Below are 27,267 nucleotides of genomic sequence, written 5' to 3' on the forward strand. Positions count from 1 at the left end.
GAGAGACATGCCTTTTTTTATTGGTCAATAAATGGAATGAAATGTTTTTTTTTTTATTAATTTATTGCTTGTTTTTCATATTCCTGACTGCAATGTGCTTGCAGACAATTATAGTTCTATATTTAACAGATAAACATAATGTACTCAAGACAAGGTCAAAAAAAACAACAACAAATGGATTCCATAGCAGCAATATTAAGCCAAGAGGGGGCAATGTGCTAAAACTGGAACGCTCTTGCTGCCCATTTTGACCCCATATCCCCCTCTGGGCTGTTTGCAGGGAGGCACTCCAGTGAGTCCCATGCATAATGCTAAAGGGTGATTATCCATTTTCAGACCCAATAATTAGCCTCTGTGGTGTCAGGATTCGGCGTCGCCTCTGCACGGCGCATTTGGCTTGACAACTGTTAAACAGCATTAAAGCCCCTTGAAGCGCTCATTAGTTATGCCACTTGAACAGAACAATTTATATTTAAAAAAATAAGACATTAAGACTGGAGAAAAAGAAGGCTTACAGGGGAGGAAGAAAAGTTGTGGAAGTATATGCAAAGCTAACACGAACGGAAAACTAATTTAATGAAAACGGCAAATGAGAATGGGTGAAATCATCTTGTGAGAGTTATAGAAATAAAAATAATTATTGTTTGGGAGGGGCGGGGGTTATCATCTATGCCTTTTGTGAGGTCAGGGACACTCATTCAGTCCTTATGTGAAACACAAACACATTTATTTCCCTTTTCTGTGCATTATAACACAAGAAAATGAGTTAATAAGAGCTAGCTAACAATGCACATACATAATAATGCAATGCAATAATAATGTCGCCGTAACTTGGTTAATATAGAACACAAACACATATTTATTTCCCTTTTTCTGTGCATTATAACACAAGAAAATGAGTTAAGAGCTAGCTAACAATGCACATAATAATTTAATGCAATAATAATGTCGCCGTAACTTGGTTAATATAGAACACAAACACATATTTATTTCCCTTTTCTGTGCATTATAACACAAGAAAATGAGTTAATAAGAGCTAGCTAACAATGCACATACATAATAATGCAATGCAATAATAATGTCGCCGTAACTTGGTTAATATAGAACACAAACACATATTTATTTCCATTTTCTGTGCCTTATAACACAAGAAAATGAGTTAATAAGAGCTAGCTAACAATGCACATAATGCAATGCAATAATAATGTCGCTGTAACTTGGTTAATATAGAACACAAACATATTTATTTCCATTTTCTGTGCATTATAACACAAGAAAATGAGTTAATAAGAGCTAGCTAACAATGCACATAATAATGCAATGCAATAATAATGTCGCCGTAACTTGGTTAATATAGAACACAAACACATATTTATTTCCCTTTTTCTGTGCATTATAACACAAGAAAATGAGTTAAGAGCTAGCTAACAATGCACATAATAATTTAATGCAATAATAATGTCGCCGTAACTTGGTTAATATAGAACACAAACACATATTTATTTCCCTTTTCTGTGCATTATAACACAAGAAAATGAGTTAATAAGAGCTAGTTAATAAGAGCTAGCTAACAATGCACATACATAATAATGCAATGCAATAATAATGTCGCCGTAACTTGGTTAATATAGAACACAAACACATATTTATTTCCATTTTCTGTGCATTATAACACAAGAAAATGAGTTAATAAGAGCTAGTTAATAAGAGCTAGCTAACAATGCACATAATGCAATGCAATAATAATGTCGCCATAACTTGGTTAATATAGAACACAAACACATATTTATTTCCCTTTTCTGTGCATTATAACACAAGAAAATGAGTTAAGAGCTAGCTAACAATGCACATAATAATTTAATGCAATAATAATGTCGCCGTAACTTGGTTAATATAGAACACAAACACATATTTATTTCCCTTTTCTGTGCATTATAACACAAGAAAATGAGTTAATAAGAGCTAGTTAATAAGAGCTAGCTAACAATGCACATACATAATAATGCAATGCAATAATAATGTCGTCGTAACTTGGTTAATATAGAACACAAACACATATTTATTTCCCTTTTTCTGTGCATTATAACACAAGAAAATGAGTTAAGAGCTAGCTAACAATGCACATAATAATTTAATGCAATAATGTCGCCGTAACTTGGTTAATATAGAACACAAACACATATTTATTTCCCTTTTCTGTGCATTATAACACAAGAAAATGAGTTAATAAGAGCTAGTTAATAAGAGCTAGCTAACAATGTACATACATAATAATGCAATGCAATAATAATGTCGCCGTAACTTGGTTAATATAGAACACAAACACATATTTATTTCCATTTTCTGTGCATACCCGGAGAAAATCCCGGAAAACATGCCAACTCCACACAGAGATGGCCGAGGGTGGAATCGAACTCAGGTCTCCTAGCTGTGAGGCCTGCGCGCTAACCACTCACTATTATTTTTGGTATTTGGGTATTTTTGTGAGGGCTATAGCATCAAAATAGCCATTTCTGTTGTTAGCTAGCTCCTATTAACTATTTTAATATAATTTTACTCATACCGATCGAGGGTGGAATTGAACTCTGTCTCCTAGCTGTGAGGCCTGCACACTAACCACTAGTCCGCCATGCAGCCATAAATGGAACAATTGCTTTTTTTTAGGTATTTTTGTAAGGCCTACAGCATCAAATTAGGTATTTCTGTTGTTAGCTAGCTCCTATTAACTAATTTTCTTGTCCTCGAATTATAATTGATGGACAAAAGTGCAGTTCCCCTTTAAGCGTGCCACGATTTAACCTTGGTTATATTCTCTGATTATTTATTCATCAGAAAAAAAAAAAATCTGTGTCGTAGTGAATAGCTGCATTTAGCCGTTTATGAACAGCTGCTAGTTCATCTATTACCTTCAAGTATTAATACTTGTTGCGTGGATAAATGGCCGCCATTGGATATATGTGCTCAATCGGATCGGAGACCTTCATGCCGGAATGTCCCAAACAATCCCACACCTTCAAATCTAGTTTAGAATACTTTTAGTCCTTTTGAGTTGAAATAATGTTTACATTGGAGCCTTTCTGGTTCATATTTTGCAACAAAATAAAATTTTTTGTATGGTTATCGTTAGTACTAAGTACTTCTCAGTGCATCCTTGCTGTAAATACGTGTGCGTGTATAAGGAGGAAGAGGAGAATGTGAGGATAATTTAATTATGGAGCAGATAGAGAAGGTTCCCGGGGTTAATATCCTGCATGCACTCTGCTCCTCCCCGGACAGACTAATTGCTTTAAGCACATTAGAAACTTTATTGACTGCAATGGCCTTTTTACGGCATTACGTTTCTCTCTCTCTCTCGTGCTATCTATCCGTCTTTCACTCCAACTTCAACCTCATCTGCCCATCCTGAAGGCACGTCTAAATGTGATGAGATTTTGTATATTAAGACGCCTCATCTACGGAGGCTTGATTGGCAGGTGATTAACTCATCTTAACCCACGAGACTCCTTCATCCTCGCGCTAAATGACGCCATAAAAGTTCCTCTTGATGTTCCAACAACTCGTTCAAGTAAGGGGGGGGGTATGTGTTGAAGAAAAAAAAAAAAAAGCACATCCCCCTCAATTTCCCTTTCCATGTGCCGAGATCAATCCTCTCCGCACACCCCCTCTCCATTTTCACTGCCATACCTCTTAATGAGGATGGAGGTGAATGGAAGGAGTTATTAAAAAGTCTTCACCTTCCTCCCGGGACTGCTAAAGAGGAATTATACTCAACTAAGTGCACTTATAGCCACACTTGGAAGTTATTTCACATTTCTGCCACCATAAATCCACATTCTGACAGCAGTAGAAAATCATTTCAGTATTTCAGTGTTTCTCTCCCTCGCTTTTTTTTTTGTGGGAGAGTTTTATTAAAAGCTATGCAATTTTTTGAGGAGAATTACAGCTGTTATTAAGTTATTTTGTGCAGATTAATTATTAATTCATTCATTTTCTACCCCTTTTTCCTCGCAGGGGGTGCTGGAGTCTACCCCAGCTGTCTTTGGGGGCGAGAGGCGATGTACACCCTGGACTTGTTGCTAGCCAATCACAGGGCACATATGCACAAACAACCATTCACACTCACATTCATACCTATGGACAATTTGGAGTCGCTAATTAACCTAGCATGTTTTTTTGGAATGTAGGAGGAAACCGGAGTACCCGGAAGAAAAAAAACACGCATGCACGGGGAGAACATGCAAACTCCGCACAGAGATGGCTTAGGGTGGAATCGAACTCGGGTCTCCGAGCTGTGCTAAAACTATTAGCCGCAGCCTGGATGTATTGCAATCAAATGTAAACACAGTGTAATCTCTGTTAGCATATTTTTTGGTTTATGTCGAATTTACTCAAAAATGTTGCTTAGCATAGACTAGCATGAGTGGAATTGAACCCTAGTCTCCTTGCTGTGAGGTCTGCGCGCTAACCACTAGACCGCCGCGCCGCTACTTTTACATACACCATATACATAAGACTTATCACAATTGCAGTAATTAGTATGAATTGAGGTGCGTCATCATTGTTCCTCGTCCAGCGGTCCAGTCTAATAACTCTTGCACGATGCGGATGGAGGCGGGCAGTGGGTCGACATCCGTTACAATAACTCATGCAGCTAATGAGAAAGCAAGAGGCTTGACTTGTCACATGCAGACCATCACGTCTGCTAAAATGGATGGATGACACCGAGATGTCATTAGCAGTTCTTAGAGGGCCCAATGCAGTACGTCAGTCAGGTCTCCTAGTAGTGTCTTTGCATCCAGCACCATCTGGTGGCAGCTGGAGCAACTACAATAACACCAAAAGTATAATGAGCACTTTCACTCTTAAGGGGGGAGAATCAGAGGTCACTGAATTTGGACCGAAGAGAGGACCTCAATGTTTTGTTTAGCTTTTCTGAAGAGGCAAGCATCAGGCAGAAGTGGTTGAAGTTCCTGATTCCTGGCAAGTAAGAGGAACAAAAAAATGCTGGTCCGCAGGTCTGTTTTGTGAACATGGCTGAAGCTGGACTATCCGCCAACGTCTCTCCAATATTTCTTGGTCATCTTGAAGAATCAGAAGATCAAGCTGTAATTTGTGTAATCGCAAAAAATCAGCTCGGCAGTTGTCCAGAAGTCCAAAATGCTCGGGAGTGTGACCAATTACAACCTGGAGGAGGGCCGAGGGTGGAGTCTGAAGTCCAATGTCTCTCCAACGTTACTTGGTCATCTTGAAGAATCAGAAGATCAAGCTGTAATCTGTGTAATCGGAAAAAATCAGCTTGGCAGCTGTCCAGAAGTCCAAAATGCTCAGGAGTGTGACCAATCACAACCTCGAGGAGGGCTGAGGGTGGAGTAAATTCAACACACGGCTGAAGTCCAATGTCTCTCCAACGTTTCTTGGTCATCTTGAAGAATCAGAAGATCAAGCTGTAATTTGTGTAATCGGAAAAAATCAGCTCGGCAGCTGTCCAGAAGTCCAAAATGCTCGGGAGTGACACCAATCACCACCTAGAGGAGGGCTGAGGATGGAGTAAATTCAACACACAGCTGAAGTCTGAAGTCCAATGTCTCTCCAACGTTACTTGGTCATCTTGAAGAATCAGAAGATCAAGCTGTAATTTGTGTAATCGCAAAAAAAATCAGCTCGGCAGCTGTCCAGACGTCCAAAATGCTCGGGAGTGTGACCAATCACAACCTCGAGGAGGGCTGAGGGTGGAGTAAATTCAACACACGCCTGAAGTCTGAAGTCTATTGCTGAAGTCCAACGTCTCTCCAACGTTACTTGGTCATCTTGAAGAATCAGAAGATCAAGCTGTAATTTGTGTAATCGGAAAAAATCAGCTCGGCAGCTGTCCAGAAGTCCAAAATGCTCGGGAGTGTGACCAATCACAACCTCGAGGAGGGCCGAGGGTGGAGTAAATTCAACACACGCCTGAAGTCTGAAGTCCATTGATGAAGTCCAACGTCTCTCCAACGTTACTTGGTCATCTTGAAGAATCAGAAGATCAAGCTGTAATTTGTGTAATCGGAAAAAAAATCAGCTCGGCAGCTGTCCAGACGTCCAAAATGCTCAGGAGTGTGACCAATCACAACCTGGAGGAGGGCTGAGGGTGGAATAAATTCAACACACGCCTGAAGTCTGAAGTCCATTGCTGAAGTCCAACGTTTCTTGGTCATCTTAAAGAACCAGAAGATCAAGCTGTAATTTGTGTAATCGGAAAAAAAAATCAGCTCGGCAGCTGTCCAGAAGTCCCAAATGCTCGGGATTGTGACCAATCACAACCTAGAGAAGGGCGGAGGGTGGAGTAAATTCAACACACGGCTTGGGCGGGGGGCAGGAAATCCATGGAAATACTGCAGAAAGGTGCAGAATCTGGAAGATCTAGAAACCTCAATACAAATTAGCATAATAGACACCAAAATGCTAATTTGTGTTAATTTGCAGGTTTTGTCAGCCATAATTTTTAAAAGGAGACCTACTTTTTTTTAATGCCCCCCCCCATCAAAATGAACTGCTCCAAACTAGAATCTATGTAAAAGAGAATTTATTTTATCAGTAGAAGCCATCTGATTGAATAAGGGCATATATTTGCATCCTGTTATACAAAGAGTAAACACAGCTTTATACAAAACGTGGCGAGACGATTGCCGCAGTGATTTTTTGCCAAATCTGTTTTTCTCGCCCGCAGAGTTGACAAGCATCAACCTAGCGATAGAAAGAAAAAAAAAAAAAGGTCAAGTCCCGCTGTTCCATTTGATATGTGAAGCACCTTGCTGTGATGATGACTTCATTTGCAATTCAGTGTCTATAAGGGCTGCGATGGCGAAAAACTTCAAGAACGCATGAATATGCTAACGACCTTCATTGGGCGAGTCAAAGAACCTGACTTGATGGCCGATGTTAGAATACCCAAGGCTCCTCACATGTTTCTCGACTTAGTTTTGAAAATTATATATTTTATATTTATCATAATTTGTTGTTTAAATTAAAACAAAAATGTAAAACAAGCAACAGAGGAAGACGCAAACAAATAACTGTATAGCTTTAAATGTCTGTCTTATTTATTTTTATTTTTTTTGCTTTGATGAATTCAAGCCCAAACAAAGTGCGCTTGAACTGACATTCTTTTGCATTCTTTTGTTCAAAAAATGCAGCAGCGTCCTCGGAGATGTTTGCCACTGTCGCTCCACTTGATTTACACCGAGGGATAATAAAGCTGTCATTTTCCACCGCGTTTCTACTCGCGCAAAGTGCAGTGTGTACAAAAGGAACGCCTGGCAAGGTGATCTATCACCAGGCTTTTTTTCCATACGCACTATCCTTTTGTTTAAACTCCAGTTCTTTATATCTTCTTGGAAGTGATGAATATCTGACTTGAAAACACTCAAAAAGAAGCATACTTCATGCTGAAAGATGGCGGGAAAAAAGGGTAGGAATTCAAACATTTACTCATTTAAACCATGATGGCATCCATTAGGTAACTGTTACTACAGTAAACCTCGGATATATCGGATTCAATTGTTCCCACTGGTTTTGTCCGATATAAGCGAAATCCGTTATATGCGTATACCGGAAAATGTCAGTTTTAAGCATATATCGGATTTATATCCGGTTTATGCGTAAATCGGATTTTACTTGCACGCGCAGGCAACGCTGCAAATGACGTCGTATAACGGCCTGTCACGATTCGGCGAATCGGAGCGCCACGATGCGGCCATCCGATATATGCGAGGGAAATTTAATGGAAATGCATTGGAACGGGACTGGAGATTTTGTCCGAAATAGCGGAAATCCGTTATAAAAAATCCGATATATGCAATGAAATTTTATTGGAAGTGCATTACAGAAAAATTGGTTCTTTTTTATCTGTCCGTTGTGAGTGAATTTCGATATATCCGAGTCCGATATATCCGAGGTTTACTGTAGTTCATTAATCTGTTCTGACTGTTGGGAAGAAAACAAAGATTTTCTCTTAATATGTCTATAATAGGGGCGGCACAGTGGTCGAGTGGTTAGCGCGCAGACCTCACAGCTAGGAGGACCAGGGTTCGATTCCACCCTCGGCCATCTCTGTGTGGAGTTTGCATGTTCTCCCCGTGCACTACAGAGTCAACCCCCTGCTAGCGTCATAAACCGGGGGGATAGAGCTGACGGACAATGACATCCGGTTCCGGTTTCCATGCTAACTGGGACTTTTTGTGATGCTAACACAGTTGGACTCATGCTAGTCTATGCTAGGCAACATTTTTGAGTAATTCGACAAAAAACAAAAAAATACGCTAGCAGAGATTACACTGTGTTTACATTTGAAATTTAATACATCCGGGCTGCGGCGAATGGTTAGCACAGCTAGGAGACCCGAGTTCGATTCCACCCTAGGCCATCTCTGTGTGGAGTTTGCATGTTCTCCCTGTGCATGCGTGGGTTTTCTCCGGGTACTCCGGTTTTCTCCCACATTCCAAAAACATGCTAGGTTAATTAGCGACTCCAAATTGTCCATAGGTATGAATGTGAGTGTGAATGGTTGTTTGTCTATATGTGCCCTGTGATTGGCTGGCCACCAGTCCAGGGTGTACCCCGCCTCTCGCCCGAAGACAGCTGGGATAGGCTCCAGAACCCCCGCGACCCCGGTAGAAAATGAATGAATGAATGTCTATAATATTGGATAATACAAGTGTAAAAGTGACTATAGGGGTGTTACTTCAGTGTCTGCAGGGCTCTAATAATGGTAAAACTAGTATTTAGATGTTTTCTTGTCATGAAAGGGTCCGGGATTGTGAACTACACCTTAGTATGAGTAAAAGATGACTCCTCATGGAAGTTGAGGAATGGAAAGAAAGGGATCTGTTGGGATCCTGACATAAGTACGAAAATATTCAGGTTATTCTTGTTGAATCCTACTTCATGTATCGTGTTTTGCGTCTGATTAGCCAATTACTTGCGATAAACAATTGGATTTGTGACCTGGAGGCGGCTCGGGAGTTGAGTAAATTACCCAGACCGTTTCGGCGGCAGGCAGGAAAATCCACGGAAACACTGCAAGGAATAGGTGCAGAACCTGGAAGATCTAGAAAGCTTTCAGTGCGGGTTATCATGTGTAGTCCAGAACTAAATACAGGAAGACACCTTACATACATATGTACTATTCAAAGGTGGAAAAACTTCCATACTGTGTGCATACAAACTTATAACATACTGAGAAATAATAGACTTACATGTAAAGTATTTTATTTTATTTTTTCAGTGACGTTCTGTGAGGTTTATGGCTCGAGGCGCTGACTGCACATCCCGGGATGCAAGTGACTTATCTACAGCGACAGCTAGTTAAATTATTAAAAATACTTTTTAGAAGTAGTATAGTGGAAGAAAAACCGGCAATGGCTCCACTTTTAACACAGTAATGTGAATATGACAACATTTAATGAAATGTATTGACGCAAATTTAACCATAATTTTAAGGGCATGACCTCCGTCCATCCATCCAGCTATCCATCGCTTGACCTCACTTGGGTCGCGAGGGTATATGCTTGAGCCTATCCCAACTGAGCGGTCACCATAAACTCTTCTTCTTTCTCCTCAGGGGTCGCCACAGCAAATCAACCGCCTCCATCCAACCCTGTCTTCTGCATCTCAGTCTGGCCTCTCTGACTTTATCTCCAAGGCCTCTAACACGTAATGTCCCTCTGATGTACTCCGTTCCTGATCCTATCCATCATGGTCACTCCCAATGAGAACCTCAGCAGAGCACACACAGTAGAAAAACAACCATTCAAACTCATAACTCATACATATGGACAATTTCGAGTCTCCGGTTAACCGAATGTGAATATTTTTGGAATGTGGGAGGAAACCGTAGTACCCAGAGAAAAGTCACGCACGCATGGGAAGAACATGCAAACTCCACACACTGAAACTAGGGCCTGTTTTTGGAGAAATATTTTTTTAGGACAAAATTAAATATATATTATTTTGTTTTCATATTGGGGAACACCATTGCAACCTTTTGGGTGTTGCCTCAAAAGACCTCTATAAAACCCATCTTTTGCATAATTTTTCTTTTTTTTTTATCAGTTTAATTAATTTCACAACATATTTATGAAACTGAATGCAAACGTTTCAGTGATTAATGAAGAAAAAATGCATACAAACCAATAGAGGCCTCTTCTCTGGGAAGTATGAGAGTAACCACAAAAAAAAAAAAAAAAAACTCTTCCAGCCTTATATGGGCATATGTCTCTCAAAGATGATGTCACAAACCGCCGGGCTCCCCAATCAAAGGAAGGCCACACAAAGGGTGTGTTCTCGTCTCGGCCAATAAAGCCACGCTCAAGGAAGATGTGTACAACTTGACAAACTTTGGCATGCGGAGCTATGCGTGACATGTAGCGGAATGTTCCACCCAGCTAAAACCGCCAAAAGGGGCCATTTTGCACCAGTGTAGAATTTAAGAAGGAATGAGACCCAATTGAGAAGCTGGCCAGGCTCGAAAAACATGAGGCATTGAGCAGCTGGTTTGGGGTATTAGCATCGGAAAACAGCTGCAAGGCAGAAGCGCAGCAGAAAGCTCGCTATCGGACCGACTGACAACTTCCTGTGTTTGCACTATGGGGAAGTCAGGTAAGTGGAAAGATGGATACTTTATTAACGTCCGAGAGAGCCACTTCAAAGTATGTGCAAGCTGTAAATCAAATTACTAGTTTAGCAGGGGGGGGTTGTGGCTTTTTGAATGTGCCTATTGTGTCGGAGCGGAGGAGAAAAGAGCAGTGAGTGATGGCACCACACTTGGGCAACACAGAATCCTCTGTCTGGTTCTCCAAACGACCACACTCAAAGCTCTTGTATGGATTCCGCAATAACATTTATTGAAGCCCGTGTTCAATAGTCCTGTCTCTCTTTTCGCCAGGCTGATGTCTGACATTGCCTCCCGTCTGTCTTGTCTCTCAGCCTCAAAGCAATTTGCAGAGGAGGTGCTGCGGCGCCATAACGAGCACAGGAAGAAGCACCAGGCTCCACCACTCAAGCTGAGCGGCAAACTGAACAGAGAGGCCACCCGGTGCGCTCACATACACACACACGTGCAATGTTGTATACACACCGGCGATATAGGGAAAATGTCAAAGGGATTCAAACCGCTGTGGCCAATACCCACAAAATGATTCTTTGTGTGAAAATGTGCTGCGCTTATTTTGAAGATTCAACATAAGAATGCTACTAGGTGACGTTGAGCAGCAGCATTTTAATCACAGTTTGGGCTTTGTACCTCCTAACTGTTACACTAACTAATCCACAGGTACTAAAGGAAGATTTTGGGCTTCGTACCTCCCAACTGTTACAGTAACTAATCCACAGGTACTAAAGGAAGATATTTGGCTTTGTACCTCCCAACTGTTACAGTAACTAATCCACAGGTACTAAAGGAAGATATTTGGCTTTGTACCTCCAAAGTGTTACACTAACTAATCCACAGGTACTAAAGGAAGATATTGGGCTTCGTACCTCCCAACTGTTACAGTAACTAATCCACAGGTACTTAAGGAAGATATTTGGCTTTGTACCTCCTAACTGTTACAGTAACTAATCCACAGGTACTTAAGGAAGATATTTGGCTTCGTACCTCCTAACTGTTACACTAACTAATCCACAGGTACTAAAGGAAGATATTTGGCTTCGTACCTCCCAAGTGTTACAGTAACTAATCCACAGGTACTTAAGGAAGATATTTGGCTTCGTACCTCCCAAGTGTTACAGTAACTAATCCACAGGTACTTAAGGAAGATATTTGGCTTTGTACCTCCTAACTGTTACAGTAACTAATCCACAGGTACTTAAGGAAGATATTTGGCTTTGTACCTCCTAACTGTTACAGTAACTAATCCACAGGTACTAAAGGAAGATATTTGGCTTTGTACCTCCTAACTGTTACAGTAACTAATCCACAGGTACTAAAGGAAGATATTTGGCTTTGTACCTCCTAACTGTTACAGTAACTAATCCACAGGTACTAAAGGAAGATATTTGGCTTCGTACCTCCCAAGTGTTACAGTAACTAATCCACAGGTACTAAAGGAAGATATTGGGCTTCGTACCTCCTAATTGTTACAGTAACTAATCCATAGGTACTAAAGGAAGATATTGGGCTTCACACCTCCTAAGTGTTACACTAACTAATCCAAAGGTACTAAAGGACGATATCCCTTATTATTAGCCTTTTACAGTCATTCCAAATTGCATGTTTACCATCCAAAGGTGACATTTACAACTCGGGACATCCCTTTTGATATTGTATTTCTTTGTCCCGCTAAAGCTATGCTGAGAGTTTGGCTAGCACGCGCATTCTAAAACACAGTGAGGAGTCCAGCAAGGGGACCTGTGGAGAGAATCTGGCATGGGCCTCCTATGACCAATCAGGTATGTAGTCAATGTACTGAAAACCAAACTGTGAAAATGGTTTTCTTAATTAGTTGGTCAGTTTATTTACCAAAGCCCAACGTGTCATGGTGGCCATATTGATGTATTTCATTCATTCATTCATTTTCTACTGCTTATCTTCACGAGGGTCGCGGGGGTTGCTGGAGCCTATCCCAGCTGTCTTCGGGCGAGGGTACACCCTGGACTGGTGGCCAGCCAATCACAGGGCACATATAGACAAACAACCATTCACACTCACATTCATATCTATGGACAATTTGGAGTCGGCAATTAACCTAGCATGTTTAGTACCTGGAGAAAACCCACGCATGCACGGGGAGAACATGCAAACTCCACATAGAGATGGCCGAGGGTGGAATTGAACTTGGGTCTCCTAGCTGTGAGACCTGCTTGCTAACCACTTGTCCGTTGTATTACAATCAAATGTACATAAATACAGTGGAATCTCTGTTAGCGTATTTTTTGGTTTATGTCGAATTTACTCAAAATTGCCTAGCATAGACTAGCATGAGTCCAACTGTGTTAGCATCACAAAAAGTCCCCGTTAGCATGGAAACCGTAACCGGATGTCATTGTCCGTTAGCTCTATCCCCCCGGTCTATGACGCTAGCAGGGGGTTGACTCTGTAGTGTTTTGCTAACTAACACCATTACATCACAAGCCTCGCTTTTGCAAGTCCACACAGAGATGCCCAAGCGGGGAGTCGAACTCCGGTCTACCCGGGCTAAATTCATTCTCATTCTCCCAATTGATGAGGAGCACCGGTCGTGTCATTTCCTGTCAGTATTTGCACTGTAAACCTTCCCCCGTGGACACCACTGTCTCGTATGAGGAGGTATCAAGCGGGTCGCTAATGACACCCTTCTTATCGAGAAGCTACCGTCTTTTTATTCTCTTCCATTTTAGAGCTCAGACAGCGTGATTCACTACCGAAATATGCGACACTCTGAGTCATAAAGCATCTCCTATGGTGCCGCACGGGGGTGACCAAAAGTGCAGCATTGTAAATAAAAACGTACCCCGCGGGGATTTGCGCTGATCAAAAAAGATTCAGTGACAATGCTGTCATTGTGATTATGGCGGATGACGGAAGACTGATGGTGATGGCGCTCTAAATTGAGGTTGCTGTCTACGCAGGGAAGGATGTGGCCGACCGCTGGTACGATGAAGTCAAACAGTACAACTTCAGCTCTCCTGGATTCTCGTCTGGCACTGGTGAGGCCCTCCTTTTAATCACTCTTTTCATATTGGAGGAACGCCGGGTATAGATGACCGCTCGTTTATCTTCATCATGTGGAGGGGTGGCAAATTTCCTGTGGGAGAAACCATTACGTTTTGGCAACTGTAGAAACTTCTGCAGAATTCAAAAGTACCATCTGTGTAATTGTAAATTATCACTTTTCTTTGAGAGTTTTTAGTGTTTAATAGTGCTTTATCCGCACTTTTTGCTCCGTTGTTTACACTCAGCTGTTAGCTTTGAGCACCCCTTGGATACGTTGAGCAAACAGAGATCCCCGCGGAGATACGAAGGAGGAGAGGCCATTAAAAACTGTTGTGAAAATCGACACTTGTGCAAATACAAAAATACTACCTCGCCAGCCGACCGTTGAATCATCGTGGAATCCCTCAAAGACGCTAACCCAGCTAACTTTAAGCACCTCTTGGCTACACCGAGCAAACGGAGATCCCCGTGGCGATACGGAGGAGGAGAGGCTGTGTTAACGCAAAGCGGAATTGGCCATTAAAAACTTGTGAAAATCGACATTTGTACAAATACAAATACAAAAATACTATCTCCCCAGCAAACCGTTGAATCATCGTGGAATACCTCAAAGACGCTAACCCAGCCTGTTAACTTTGAGCACCCCTTCTCTACGCCGAGCAAACAGAGATCCCTGTGGCGATACGGAGGAGGAGAGGCTGTGTTAACGCAAAGCGGAATTGGCCATTAAAAACTGTTGTGAAAATCGACATTTGTGCAAATACAAAAATACTATCTCCCCAGCCGACTGCTGAATCATCGTGGAATCCCTCAAAGACGCTAACTCCGCCCCTTCCTGAGCTAAACAATATGCCACAGCGCCAACCTGAAACACTGCCGCAGTTGGCGTAATAACGTAAAAACATATCCGACACGTCAGCGGAGCATGCATGGAAGTCGGTTAGCTTAGTTTAGCAGAGCATGCTAGGATGAGTTGAGTGTGTTTATAGCATTTTGCTTCACCTAAATCAATCAGTTTATTTATATAGCGCTAAATAGCAACAGTTATCCGAGATGCTTCCACAAAAAATAAACACTGTGCTTCCCGTTCTTCTACTTCCTCCCATTTCCTTCCCCGTTCTTTCTCAGTATTCACCCTGCGTAATGTATTCTGTCGCCCATTAACCGAGACATGCGTGAGGTTGTTGTTGTCATGCCGATGTCACGCTTCCATCACAATGTGACCTGTCCGTCTCCGGAGATCAACCGTGGATAAACCGACGTACCAATCATATTCATGCAGGCGTCTTCTAAATTCTTCTAAATACATTCTAGGCTGCTCAATGTCAAGCAAAGTGTCAACCTCACTCCCGGCTGCTCGTCATGCTGATTCGTGCTTGACTAATGTCGGAAAAAAACGTTGACCGAGAGTGGTGTTTAAAGGTGGATTGTGTAAATATTTAAAGGGGAATCGCTTTGTTGTAGGGTTCAACTGAAAGTCTTTACTTCCTGGAGAGCTGCGCTTTGCATTTTCAAAGAAATACTTGTAATATTCAATAATAATATAATAATTTGTGGAATACAGTTATATGTATATAACTGTACACCCATTCATGTGTGTATAAATATGCTAATTTAGCCAGCCTGGGAACCTGACTCCATTAAAGCAGCACACATGCATCAATTGCGCCCTCTGCTGATCCTTATGGTGAACTACTACTAATAGGTTGCTATTGCAAAGAGTAATTTATTGACTCATTTAATTTATTTTGTAACAAATTGTGCTTTTAGGTCATTTCACAGCCATGGTGTGGAAGAGCAGTACAAAGCTGGGTGTCGGTAAAGCCACCGCATCGGACGGCTCCTCCTTTGTGGTGGCCAGATACTTTCCAGCTGGGAATATCACCAACCAGGGACACTTTGACAACAACGTCCTTCCAGCTAAAGCTCCTGGATCTCCATCTTAATGATGCAAAGCCTTTTTTGAGTCCATTCCTGGCCTGCATTGGACTGAAATTATGAGTGTTTTGCTATTTTGGACATGAACGGTACATTGCTTAGAGAAATATGATGACTACTGTTTGCTAACACGTAACACTATGTTTTTTTTTTTTACATATTGACTCATACCTTCTGTGTTTTGTTTACTAGTACTTAAAGAGGAAAAACTGTACAAAAATGTTGTAATCCATCCATTTAGTTAATAAAATTGACAACAAACATAGTGTTTGCTTTGCCTGTTTCAACCCATGCTGGTTTCCAGCAAACGTGGATTTGTGTAATATCCATTGAGTAAACAAAAGGTGAAGCCGAAATATAATGCATTCCTCTAGGGGGCGCCAGAGGGCTTCTTTATGTGGTTAAAAAAAACCATTTAAAAAAATAAGCTAACGTTTAGCTAGTACCTTCAAGTGTCAAACTTTTATAATCCTCCAACGGTTTACGTATTAGTATTGTATTACTACATTGTAATATTGTATTTAAACCCTAAGACGGAAACAAAGTGCGGGAAAGTTTTATTTGAACCCCAATTAATGTTTCTAAACGGAAACACTGTATATGTACATGCTTGTGTACTACAAGACCCACAATGCATTGCGATAACTGGTGACTCGTCACAGCCGTTAACTTGTTCCTGCCCGCATCCGTCGCCCTTTAATTCGAATCAACTTGAGGTATTTGTATGACTTAAATATATATATTTTTTGTTTTATTCACATTACCGTGTATAATTGTGTCGTAAAGGTGTGTCAAAACGCAAGCTAGCGAGATAAAGCGTAAATTGTTGGTACGTTTAGTCCAGACATTTAAGCTAACTGTTGTGCAATGATTCCAATTATCCACAGCTTGGCATCCTAACAGACTTTATTTAGATTTAGCAGGTTTTGGAGATGCGACATACAGTAGCAGCGATACAGCGTGGTCTTCAGGCTTTAGGGGTCGAGGAGGAGATTCGAATAATCCCCACCATTCACATAGTCAGCTCCTGGAAGAAAGTAGAAGAGTAATATGTAAAATGGGACCAGTCCAGCACTTCATTATGAAGTTCTACTGCCATCTAGTGGAGAGAAACTGTCATGACAAGATGCTGAGTAGAACCGAAGAGGTACAATGTGAGTGTTATTGGGGAGAAATTCCACTTGTCATTGTCCTCCATTCTTTCCCTTCCACTCAACCCCCCCCCCACCCACCCCGTTGCTTGTCTGTGACTAATTATTCAGCCATCTGCCCTCCCGTTCGCTCCCTGCTCACCATGATGGTGTTCACAATGTCGTTCTTGTTGTGTTTCAGCGCACGCACGGCCTTGGCTCGAGACACGTTAGCCTGAGCCATCACCAGCTCGATATCCCTCTGCTCCAGACCCCCTTCGTCCACCTGGAAACGGACACTAAACGGTTAGAGACAATGTTGCATGTTAAAGAAAGAAGTGAGCGCTCTACTGTGTACCTCCTCTTCTTCTTCTTCACTCTCCTCCTTGATGCGGAGGCTGGGTGGGACAGGAGGCGCCAAGGGAGTCGAGGTCACAGGCACCTTGAATTTCTCTGCAGCAGCTTTGTGAGCCTGTTGAGAAAGATCCTCGATCTGGGTGGAAGATAGTAAAGAGGAATTAGCAATAAAGGAAACAAGCAAAAGGAAACAAAAATACTTACCTTAGCTTCCCCAAATACAATATAAATGTCCGACGCGGGGCTTTTAAATACGTCAGGTCGGCTGATGACAAACAGGATACTCTTGGACTTCCTTATGGTGATTCTCGTCACACCGTGGACTGGCTTTAGACCCAGTTTAGACATGGCCTACGCATACGCATACACAGAGCAGCTACATAAAGTACAGTCAAGTACGCATTGGTTGGTGTTTTTAATCCCACCTTACGGGCCTTCTTCTCACTGCGGCTCTGTTTTGGTCTGTTCAGGCCTTCGTCTGCAGAGGAGAGAAGCTGCAGGACAGGCGCAGGCTATTTTTAGGAAAAATGACACAAAAAAAGTCCTCAACCTAATTAACTAAAAATATTAATGAGGTAGGAGGTCGTATTCGGAAAGAACAAAAGTCAGTGTGTCCCACAAGACTGGATTCTATCTGAGGCTTTGGGTTGGCGTTCCAATTTGCATAGTTGATGCAAAACTACTAGAGTGGATGTTTTTGAAAAGTCCGACTTGTCCACTGTGTGGACAGGACAGGTACAGCCCATAATAATATCTGAATAAAATTCATTTATTCAAAATAAATGAATGTACCGTAGCATATACCCCAAGAGCTCATCTTAATGTAGGAAATAATTAGGGTTGTCAAAGTTAACGTATTAATGACTCATTAACGGAAGTTCCCTTTAACGGCGACACATTTTTCCATGTGACATTAACGTGCACTGACAAATTGCAAATCGCATTAAACATTCAAAAACTGTGGAAATAGAGTATTGTAACATAATAATATTTACAGTAATATAATGATTGATTTCTATGTATTTCAATGTTTTTTTAAGAGAAATGAAATTTGGATGAAATGTTTTATGACTATTGCCCTGTTTTAGGAATTTTAATTTGTACATTTCACAAACATTTAAAACCAGTATTGTAAATAAACAAATCTTATTTTGATCTGACACAAATAAACAAAAACATGTTAGTGTGAGAGGTCTCACTCGCTCACATTTTGTATTTTCTGAACATTTGTGGGCAAGTTTAAGAGCTAATATGCGAATCATGAAGAAAAATTGTAATACAAAAATATGCTTGATTTATGCTAATATTATTAGCATATTATATATTATGCTAATATGCTAATGTTTTGCATAAAATTAGATTTTTTGTAATTATCGTTGTAGTTGCACATCAAATCTTTTACCATGAAGAGATTTCCCCTACTTATTATAGATAAAAACTTATTTCCATCTGTGATTAAATGCGATTAATTGTGAGTTAACTGTGGACAAAATGTGATTAATCACAATCAAAAAATTTAATCGATTGACAGCCTTAAAAATAATGCATGTTTGTGCAATTGGTTTACTAGAAGTCATGAAGTATATAGTACAATATCTGTATTAAAAAGTGTATATATATATATATATATTATTGTGATCATGACTGGATTTTTGTAGAACTGCATCGTTTAGAGTACTGTTCATAATGTTTTGACTCTCCTTATGTGACCCAAAGGTAGTACTTGAACAGTTCCGTACACCCACCTCAGGTTGAAGAGGTCTCACCGGCTCGGCTTCCTCGAGCTCAGGGACTGACCCTTCACTCTCCGACTCGTTACAGGAAGCCACAACGGAACCTGGACTGTGGTTGGTTGAACAGCCAGACGCTTTGTCGGTTGGCTGATGAGAAGAGAAAGGCTGAGTTTCCTTTTGATCAGACGGACTGGTTTTCTCCGGTCGGTTTCCGGTTTTCCCTTTGAGAACAGACCCTCGACTATGTCGGGGGAGTCCACAATCCTCTTCGCTGCTGTCCGTTCCCGTCTCTGCTAGGGTGAAGTCTTAAAAAGCACATATTTATTGATCATTCATCGAGATGGGAATATTGGTTATTGATTTCTTACCTTTGGTTATGTCCTTTGGACAACCTTGCTTGGTTTGTTTGGGAGTCTGTGAGAAGGATCGGTTACGGCAAGAAGGAATGGAAGATGACTCCTGGGTTGGCTCGGATGGACTACTCTGCATCCCAGATGATTGACAGAATGAGGCTTGCTGACTAGTTGGACAGGTTGTGTGGGATGTCGCTAGCGAAGATAGCGAGTGCTGGACCGAAAGCAGAGGTTGGGATTCTTGCACAGGCGTGGTGAGTTCATGATCTGTTGAAGCTCCGTGGAAAAGTGAGGAGGATAAAGCCTGCGACGACGGGCTGTGATCATCGTCGATAATGTTGTTGTCGTTAATGTCCACTCTGATTCCTCTTGTGTTGTTAGTCAGGGGTCTGTTATCAAGCACTTCCTGTCTGTCGCCCAGCTGATGCAATTTTTGGTCTGTTTGTTCTACCACGCCATGATGGTTCTCTCGGATACATTTCTTTGAGTTGCGTTTCTGATCTTTTCTGATCTTTTGGTCGACTTCATTTTCGGTTGAGAATACTTTGTTGGTTTTTGAAGTGTTCCCAACCGCCACTGCTGGAGTTTCTTTGGAAACAGGAATTTTCTTGTCATCATCGGGAGTTTCCGGACTGGAATCCGAATGCATGCCCACCTTCAACACTTTGTGTTGTTTCCGTCTTCGCCCTTTCTTAGTAGAACCTGTTTTGTCTGTGCAAATTGCATTCTTAGCAGTGTCTTGTGCAAAACTATCCAAGGGAGAGGGGTGTCTTTCTATTTTGGTTTTATCTTCTGGGCATGCCTCTTTTGTTGTCTTTGTATTTATTTCTTCATCCATCCCTGAGTTAGAGTCTTTAAAGGCATCTTTATTATTTGATTCGTCAACAAGTCTATCAGTACCGCAATCGCTTATTCTTTGAGGCTCCGCTGCCATGTCTGATTCTGACCGCAAACACGTCTTTGCACTTTGAATGGATCTCGGACTGAAGAAAGCAAAGGTTCCATGTAGTAAAGAAGGTACTATATTACTCTCTGCGCTCACCGTCTGACACTCTGGACCTGTTTGACATCTTGACTTTGTTGCTCTGTTGAGATGGTCATTGACTGAAAATGCGTCCACGCTAGTGTTACGTCGGCCATTCGTGGGAGATGTTTGGGTTCCGGAACCGCCTGCTGCTTCTTGTTCTACACAAACACGCCGTGGCACTTCCTCAAGTGGGATATTCGAAACGGATTCTCTGACTTTCACACTGTCAAAGTGGGATCTCACATCTTCCGATAGAGCATTCAGTCCTTCACACATTTCTACTTCCATTGAGTCAAATGTAGCATCGTTATTATTGTTTGAATCCGTCCTCGTTACTTGCATCTGTGTGTTATTCCCGTCGTTGTCCCGGTTGCTGGTGTCATCTTCAGGGACTCTCCGCTCTACCTGTGAGATCTCCTCAGTTGACTTCCAACAAACCAAATTGGACTCTGAAGTCCCTTGTCCTATTTGTTCCTTATCTTCTTCCCGATGCCTCGTTCCATCTTTGTTGTTATCTTCTCTCTCCCGAACATAAGAAAGAGCAAATCTTTGGTAGGTTTCATTGTTAGGGATCACCGGAGTCTGGGTGCTTTGGCCTTGTGTGTCACACACAAGAAGACTCTCTGCTTCTAAGTCGTACTTTTTCCCCAGCGACAAGGAAAGCGACTCCCCTGCTCCCCATACTCCAAATTCAGACACGGATCCTAAATGTAATTCAGTCATGTCCGTGACGGGACCAATTTCCCTCCTTGTATCTGTTTCTGAGTTTTCTCTTTTGGGTGAGATTGCCAGAGGAGAGTGAGGGGATCCAGCTGCTCCAAGAACCCTCTCATCTGTACTCAGGTTCTCCTGACTGGAGTCACCGGGGCAATGTTCAGGAGTCAAGACCAGGTTGTCTGCAAGTCCAAAAATTACCTCCGGAGATGCAGAGATGGGGATATTACTGGGGTTCGTACCCGGGTCTTTAGGATAAGACAGAGGAAGCACACCTTTGTTTAAATCATTGGTGGCTGGACCCAAATCTGAGAAACCCAGGTCTGCGGATCTACACTCCGTGCTTCTTATTCCTACAGAGGCATTCCCATTCTTCTTTTTCTCCTGGTCTTCTCTCTCAGGCTTGTCGAGTCTATTAGAGGAGCACTGGGATGAAATTAGTCGACTTACTCCTGCAGCTCCATGACTTCCTGTCTGATAATGGCGATGCTTAATCAGCAATTTATAAGAATCTCTTTCTGGCTCAGATGTGGGATCTTCTTCTGGACCGTTGTTGCGTTGCTCCCTATCATGCCCATGTTCTGATCCCTGTATTGTACTACTCGAACTGGAAGGGTCGACTTGAGTATTGGGGACAGGGGAGTTGTGTTTGGGTTCCTCAAGAGAACTACAATGTCCTCTCGTCTCGGTCGCATCCCTGGTTTTGTTACCAGGGCACAAAGAAAGTGGTTTTAAGATGCCGTCCATTTGTACAGGTTTTGTTCCGTCCACAAGATTGGCACATGCTAGAGTTTGTCGGGATCCGGGCTCCTGGGCGGAGACGTTTGCAGAATCGGTTTCAGGGTTATCCGCTGACTTATCTGCGCTCGGCGGTGTGGGCGGTGATTCCGTTTGACCCACTCCGACGGCATATCCTTGTTCTGATTCTGACCTTTCTGTGGATTCCAGCGAATCCAAAGGTGACGACTCCAGCGCTTGCGCATGCCGCTCGGTACTGTAGAGGCGTTCGTCTTCCTCGCCGTTATAGGAGGCTGAATCCAATGAGTCATCCGTATCGTCTTGGAAACAGAAGAAGTCGTCCAGTCCCTCGTTTATGGACGTGTCCGAGAGCGTATGAAGCAAGGACCCTGAGCTGTCCTCATCTGTAGCACCCTCCGCAGTCTTACTGATGTACCGCCCATCTTCGTCATCTTCCTCCTCCTCTTCTTCTTCTTCTTCTTCTTCTTCAACCACTTTCACCTCCACCTTGGCTTCCACGCTTGACTCCGGACTGTCGTCGGTGTCTTCGTTATCATCACCACCGTCGGCGGTTTCATTGCCATTGATGTCGTCATCATCATCATAGTCATTGTCATCCTCTTCGTCGTCATCTTCCACGTCTGCTTCCTCCTCTCCTGCTGCGTACGCATCAAAGTTCTTGCCTTCATTTCTGTCTGTCACTATTTCATTTTCATCCTCTGTGGGAAAGAGCGTTATTTCAAAGGAATCAGCTTTAAAAATGAGGCTTGTGTGAGGAGGAAATGGGATAAGAGAAACCGGGATCATTCTTTCTTCCTCGGGAATATCCTCAGCACAGGATGCCTGAGAGAGCATGAAAGAGCTGGGACCGAGTCTGCCAAACGCCCCAGGATACAAAGAATCCACGTGGACCACAGGCGAGTCAGGACTAGGGTTGGATGAGGCCATGTTGTCCGTATCGGGAGTCACGGCTACGGATTTTTCTTTCTCTTGCCGATCAGCCGTCTTTTCATAATCTTTGTCTGATACGCACGGGTCCAGTTGCAGTTTAAGGCCCGCGGGTTTTATTCTTGAATGTTCCTCATTTGCTGCCCTGGCCTCCTCTAGAGGACACAGGGAGCCCTCAGACTCCCCGCCGTCATCTTGGGAGTCACTGGTGTGGCTGCTGCTGCTCCTCCTCGGGGGAGGCGTATGCTCAGTCACCCAGCAAGGACGATGACTTTCTCTGCAAATCGTGGGCTCGTCTTCCTTTTGAGTCTCTTCCTCTTCTGGTATCGCTGTTCCTGTTATTCCCGGCCGTTGATTCATTACGCTCTCGGAATGTTGAACAGCTAAGTCACTCTCCTCATCCCGCTGTGGACCTTCGTCTCCGATCTCGGACAAGGAGCCCACAAAGCAAGCCCGAGCCTCCTGTGCGTCTTCCGTGGTCAACAGGTTGGGAGACGTGGAGGGGGAGGTGGAGGAGGCATAAGAGGAGGCCCAGCTTCCTCCTTCTGCTGTCATATACGACCCAGAGGGGGAGGTCATAGGGGAGCAGAGGTCGTCGCTGTCTGAGGGTAAGCCAGGCGACGGGGAGCAAGCGGGAGAGCCTGGATATGAATGATGTTTAAGGTGCGAGGAGCGTGACATCACCTTAATCGGGGTGGAGGGGGCGGTATAATACAAGTCGGGGTCGAGGAACGACGGCATACCCACTCTGAGTGGGTCCACAGAGTAAACTGGCTCGGAGAAGGACAGAGCCACCGGGCAGGCCTGCTCGTGGTCGGACAGGGAAGGCACTTCAACATTCGAGAGACGTCGACCCTCTTCCTTCTCTGTGACGTTATCGTCAACACAGGAAGAGGAAGTGGGTGCTGCGGGACGGTTAATAGCGGGAATTGATGGGGTCGTAGGATTTACCGGTTCTGTTTGCTCATCTTGTTTGTCCACGTTTGGGGTTTTGTGTTCTTCCTTGTTGGTTTCCAGTTTCTTTACTTTTGTCTGAGGCTCTGAAAAGCTTGATGACGAGATATTCTGGACGCACTGCCTGGGATAGCGAATCCCTTTCAGGATCTCTGACGGTTTTAGGAGCGTCTCTTGGCCCATCACCACCCTTGTGTCAATGGTCTGTTCCTCCGGGTAGTCGCTCTCCACCTCAGAACCAGTCAGTACCTGGGAACAATACACACGTATTAGCGCCGTGCATCCACTGAAGGGATCAAAAATGTACCATACACACATAACACCAACTTTAATTCTCTCCATCTTAACAGGGACAAGGCGGCCACAAGGTCCATGGCCGCCTAACTTCCCGGACAGCCTCAGCGGGTTGTGCCGATGGTCCGACCCTTCAGGTTGAGGTCTTGGAGTAGCAGAGGAATTAGGTGTCGTGTGAAATAGCCTTGGTCCGAATGGGGACGTGTACGATGGGAGCAGCTTCTGAGGAGTACTGGGAGAAGGGCTTGAGCTTGTGTCACAAGGGGAGGAGCCACTGTCACTGGGCGTGGAGTCTGTGGACTGACATCTGCTTTTGCCTGGAACCCACACCCCACCAAAAAAAAAAAACACGTCAATGGGATGACATTTGAACAAACATTCGATTCCTGACAAACCAATATGCTTGTTTTGGGAATGTGTGAGGAAACCGGAGTACCACCGGAGAAAACATGCAAACCCCACACATAGATGCCCAAGCGAAATTTCGAAATCAGGTCTTCGCGATCTCCTGACATGCTAACCACCGGAGTTCGTCCACCGCGCGGACCCCTGACAATCCCAAACTCTTACCAAACAAAGCACGTCGACAAACCTGATTTCTTTAGCTTAGGCTAACTTAGGCATAGGCTACCACGACATGTTTTTAACTCGATCCTCTCTTCTCGTACTTTGATGCTACCATCATCCAAACATGTCCAAAGTAACATAATAAAAGAGGTAATTTATTTATGAATAGTTATGAATTCATAAAATCACCAACATTCAATCCATCCCTTTGTAACTTATCGAAAGAACAGTCCCTTCATTCGAACTAGGCCAGTGTCGCCATGACCTCAATCCGCATGCCGATTGGCCATTTTTTGACACACAAAAGGCTCACAGCTCCGTGCCAGCCTACGACAGAAACACCCCGGAGTCGCTATTCCCAATTGTCAATCTGTCACTTGTCACCCTACTTCCCAAGTCCGATAGCGTCTCCGCATGATTGCCAACCCCGACAATTGGCTCCAAGTGTGTGTGTTTGTGTTTTGAGCTGAGTCATGCCTTCCTCGCCCGTAACAAAGAGCGATACGCTGCTGAGCGTGCATATGGTTCCCACACTACACATGTGGACGTTCAAAGACACCATTGTTTGTGAAGCAAGCCTGCATCACTACAATGATGTAGCATATTGTAGCTTAGCTGTAGCATACTCTACCGCATATCCACTGCAGTCTCTGAAATAGATAAATAATAGATTTGTGCTGCCTTACTCTCTCTTCCTTGCCCCGACACGGCGGTCAGTGCACTTTAAGCTGGGGGGGGGTTGGGTGAATGAAACAATAAGATCAACAAAGTAGAGGTTGAGGGTTCAAGATCCGTTGTACTTTCACTTGTTAACTTTTATTTCATAAATTATGCAATATTGGTCTTTTTATTAGGGGTGTCACTGGTGTTCTGAAAAAAATGTCTTATGTCACATGATATAAGAAAACTAATTGGATCATTTTGCCAGTTTCCATATCTCGCCATAAATATGTCTGTTTTCCTAGTCTCTCACCTCCAAACAGGCAGGAAGAGGACTCATTCTGTGAATCTATACTTTTGTCTCTGTGGGGGGAGGCGGGGCTGCTAGCATACACACACACACACATTGCAACAAGGGTAGCCTTGTTAGTAGCAATGTAATGTACTCCTGTAGAAATGAGTGAAAATGGAAATATAAATAATGCAGAGTTTGTTCGAATTGTTGTTAAAACCGTCATCTCGTGGACCCAAATTTAGAGCGCCGTCTCGTTTCCTAGGATACGGGGATACGTAGCGAAACCCCCGGCCCCCCCAACCCATGTTACTATTGACTCAAGTTTGTGCATCTCACTATAGGATAATATGAAAAGGATACCCAACCCTACTAGCAGATGAGACGCTACCATTGCGATTCTGAGGGGGTAAACAATTGTTAGTGTTGCTTGTTTAGTGGAAATCAGTTACATATATTTACTGTTGTCTTTTTTTGTAGTAATCGCAACCAATTAAGAAAAATAAGTCAGTTATTGTACTGTAATTATAGTCACACACATAATGGAGGCTGTAGTGACAGAATATCGACATTTTTTAACCCATGCATGGTTGTATCAGCGTGTGTGCCGGGCCATGCTATTGCTGTGTCATGATCCAGCTAAGGCTGCTGGGGTGAGGGGAGTGGGGGGGGGGGCGAAGGGCGGAGCCACATTACGCTCATCTGACAGCTGACAACACTGCATGGGAGATGGGGATAATGCCGCCTGCGTATGAGGACATGGAGGCACTGTGGGGCGGCGGGCCGAGGGCAGTGGAAGGGTGGGATGGGGGTTGAAGAAAAGGGGGGGGGGTAGTTAAAGAAGCGATGCGTACTAGATGACAGCCACGCACATGCTTCGCAAGCCCAATTTTTTGCAAGTCACAGGCTTAAGGGCAGCGGTGATGCTTCAGGGAGGGGGGGGCAAGAGGGAGGGGGCATGCGGTTTTAGCACGAGGATGACATCCGGCTGTATCACAACTATCTTTTAGGGTCTACATCAGCATCTTCAATTGTATTCATAATCTTAATAATTACCTCCTTTGTGCCCCCTCTCCCCAACCCACAGAGCTCCTACCTGGTCCAGGGAGCCCCGGCTCCTCCTCTCCCTGCCCTGGATGCTTGTTGGCGGGGACAGATCTATGAGCGCTCTCCCCCGGCATGCTTCTCTTCTGGCTGGCTCTGACGCAACAATAAAAGCCAGAACAGACAAGGTGAACAAGAGAGAGAGCGAGAGAGAGGGGAATAGAGGGAGGGTTGACGGAGAGCGAAGTGGGGGAGGGAGGGGCGACCCACCACTGGCATCATCTTCCCTGCAGCACGTGTTGTGGTGTGTTTGTGGATGAGTGGAAAAGTAGGATGCTGTGGTGCGGCGGTGATGCTACTGTTGTGTGTGTGTGTGTGTGTCATTATCAATATATATCCATACACTTATTTTTATACGCATACGTATATGAATCCGCAGTCAACTCTTCCTCCCTCTCCTCTTCTTCTCACAGTCAAGCTCTGACTGGATCTTATGGAGATGATGTCAGCAGATTTCTACGACTCAATGCTGCCCCTCACCTGCGAAGAAAGGTACTGCAAAAACAACAGAAATGTCAAATCATGTTTGAAAAAGGAAACTGATGAATCATATACCTTTTTTATATAACTAATTAATACTAATGCTCTTGCTGCATCCCTAATGAGCCCGGCCCAAGGGCAGGAGAGCATCTGTTTTGAAACCGACCCACACACACACACAAACACACACAACCTGGTCTGCCTCCTCCTGTTTCTACTTTGAACAAGAGGAGAATGCATATGTGGTAATGGAAAACGGAGAGGAGGATGCAACACTAAGAATGACCAGCGAGGGCAGTTGCTATAGCA

The 27,267-nt window shown here is 43.3% G+C and overlaps 2 protein-coding genes and 1 long non-coding RNA gene across 5 annotated transcripts; 2 read left to right on the forward strand and 1 right to left on the reverse strand.

Moving 5' to 3' along the window:
• Positions 1–10,161: 10,161 nt before the first annotated feature.
• glipr2l (GLI pathogenesis-related 2, like) lies at positions 10,162–15,654 on the forward strand. 2 transcript variants are annotated; one of them, XM_058085504.2, is made up of 5 exons: positions 10,167–10,635; positions 10,963–11,071; positions 12,323–12,426; positions 13,585–13,662; positions 15,440–15,654. In XM_058085504.2, exons 1-5 carry the CDS (start codon positions 10,623–10,625, stop codon positions 15,613–15,615), a joined length of 480 nt encoding a protein of 159 aa, XP_057941487.1. In that variant the 5' UTR covers positions 10,167–10,622; the 3' UTR covers positions 15,616–15,654. The 2 variants fall into 2 exon arrangements, with proteins under 2 accessions (XP_057941488.1, XP_057941487.1); XM_058085505.2 differs by lacking the exon at positions 13,585–13,662 and having other exon boundaries at positions 10,162–10,635.
• Positions 15,655–16,094: 440 nt separating this feature from the next.
• LOC131137157 (uncharacterized) lies at positions 16,095–27,092 on the forward strand. The gene is made up of 4 exons (XR_013630115.1): positions 16,095–16,323; positions 16,940–17,043; positions 26,462–26,606; positions 26,892–27,092. It is a non-coding gene; the product is annotated as an uncharacterized LOC131137157 (long non-coding RNA).
• nacad (NAC alpha domain containing) lies at positions 16,367–26,616 on the reverse strand. Of its 2 annotated transcripts, XM_058084747.2 has the most exons (9): positions 26,471–26,616; positions 23,889–24,172; positions 19,196–23,810; positions 18,840–19,132; positions 17,520–17,588; positions 17,299–17,445; positions 17,096–17,230; positions 16,901–17,023; positions 16,367–16,634 (listed from the first exon to the last, which is right to left on the reverse strand). In XM_058084747.2, the coding sequence occupies exons 1-9, from the start codon at positions 26,553–26,555 to the stop codon at positions 16,620–16,622; spliced, it is 5,766 nt and encodes a 1,921-aa protein (XP_057940730.2). In that variant the 5' UTR covers positions 26,556–26,616; the 3' UTR covers positions 16,367–16,619. The 2 variants fall into 2 exon arrangements, with proteins under 2 accessions (XP_057940730.2, XP_057940731.2); XM_058084748.2 differs by lacking the exon at positions 26,471–26,616 and having other exon boundaries at positions 23,878–24,025.
• Positions 27,093–27,267: the final 175 nt, after the last annotated feature.

This window comes from Doryrhamphus excisus, linkage group LG17, assembly GCF_037039965.1.
Source record: "Doryrhamphus excisus strain RoL-2023G ecotype Guam linkage group LG17, RoL_Dexc_Guam_v1.1, whole genome shotgun sequence".
Taxonomy (NCBI): Eukaryota; Metazoa; Chordata; class Actinopteri; order Syngnathiformes; family Syngnathidae; genus Doryrhamphus; species Doryrhamphus excisus.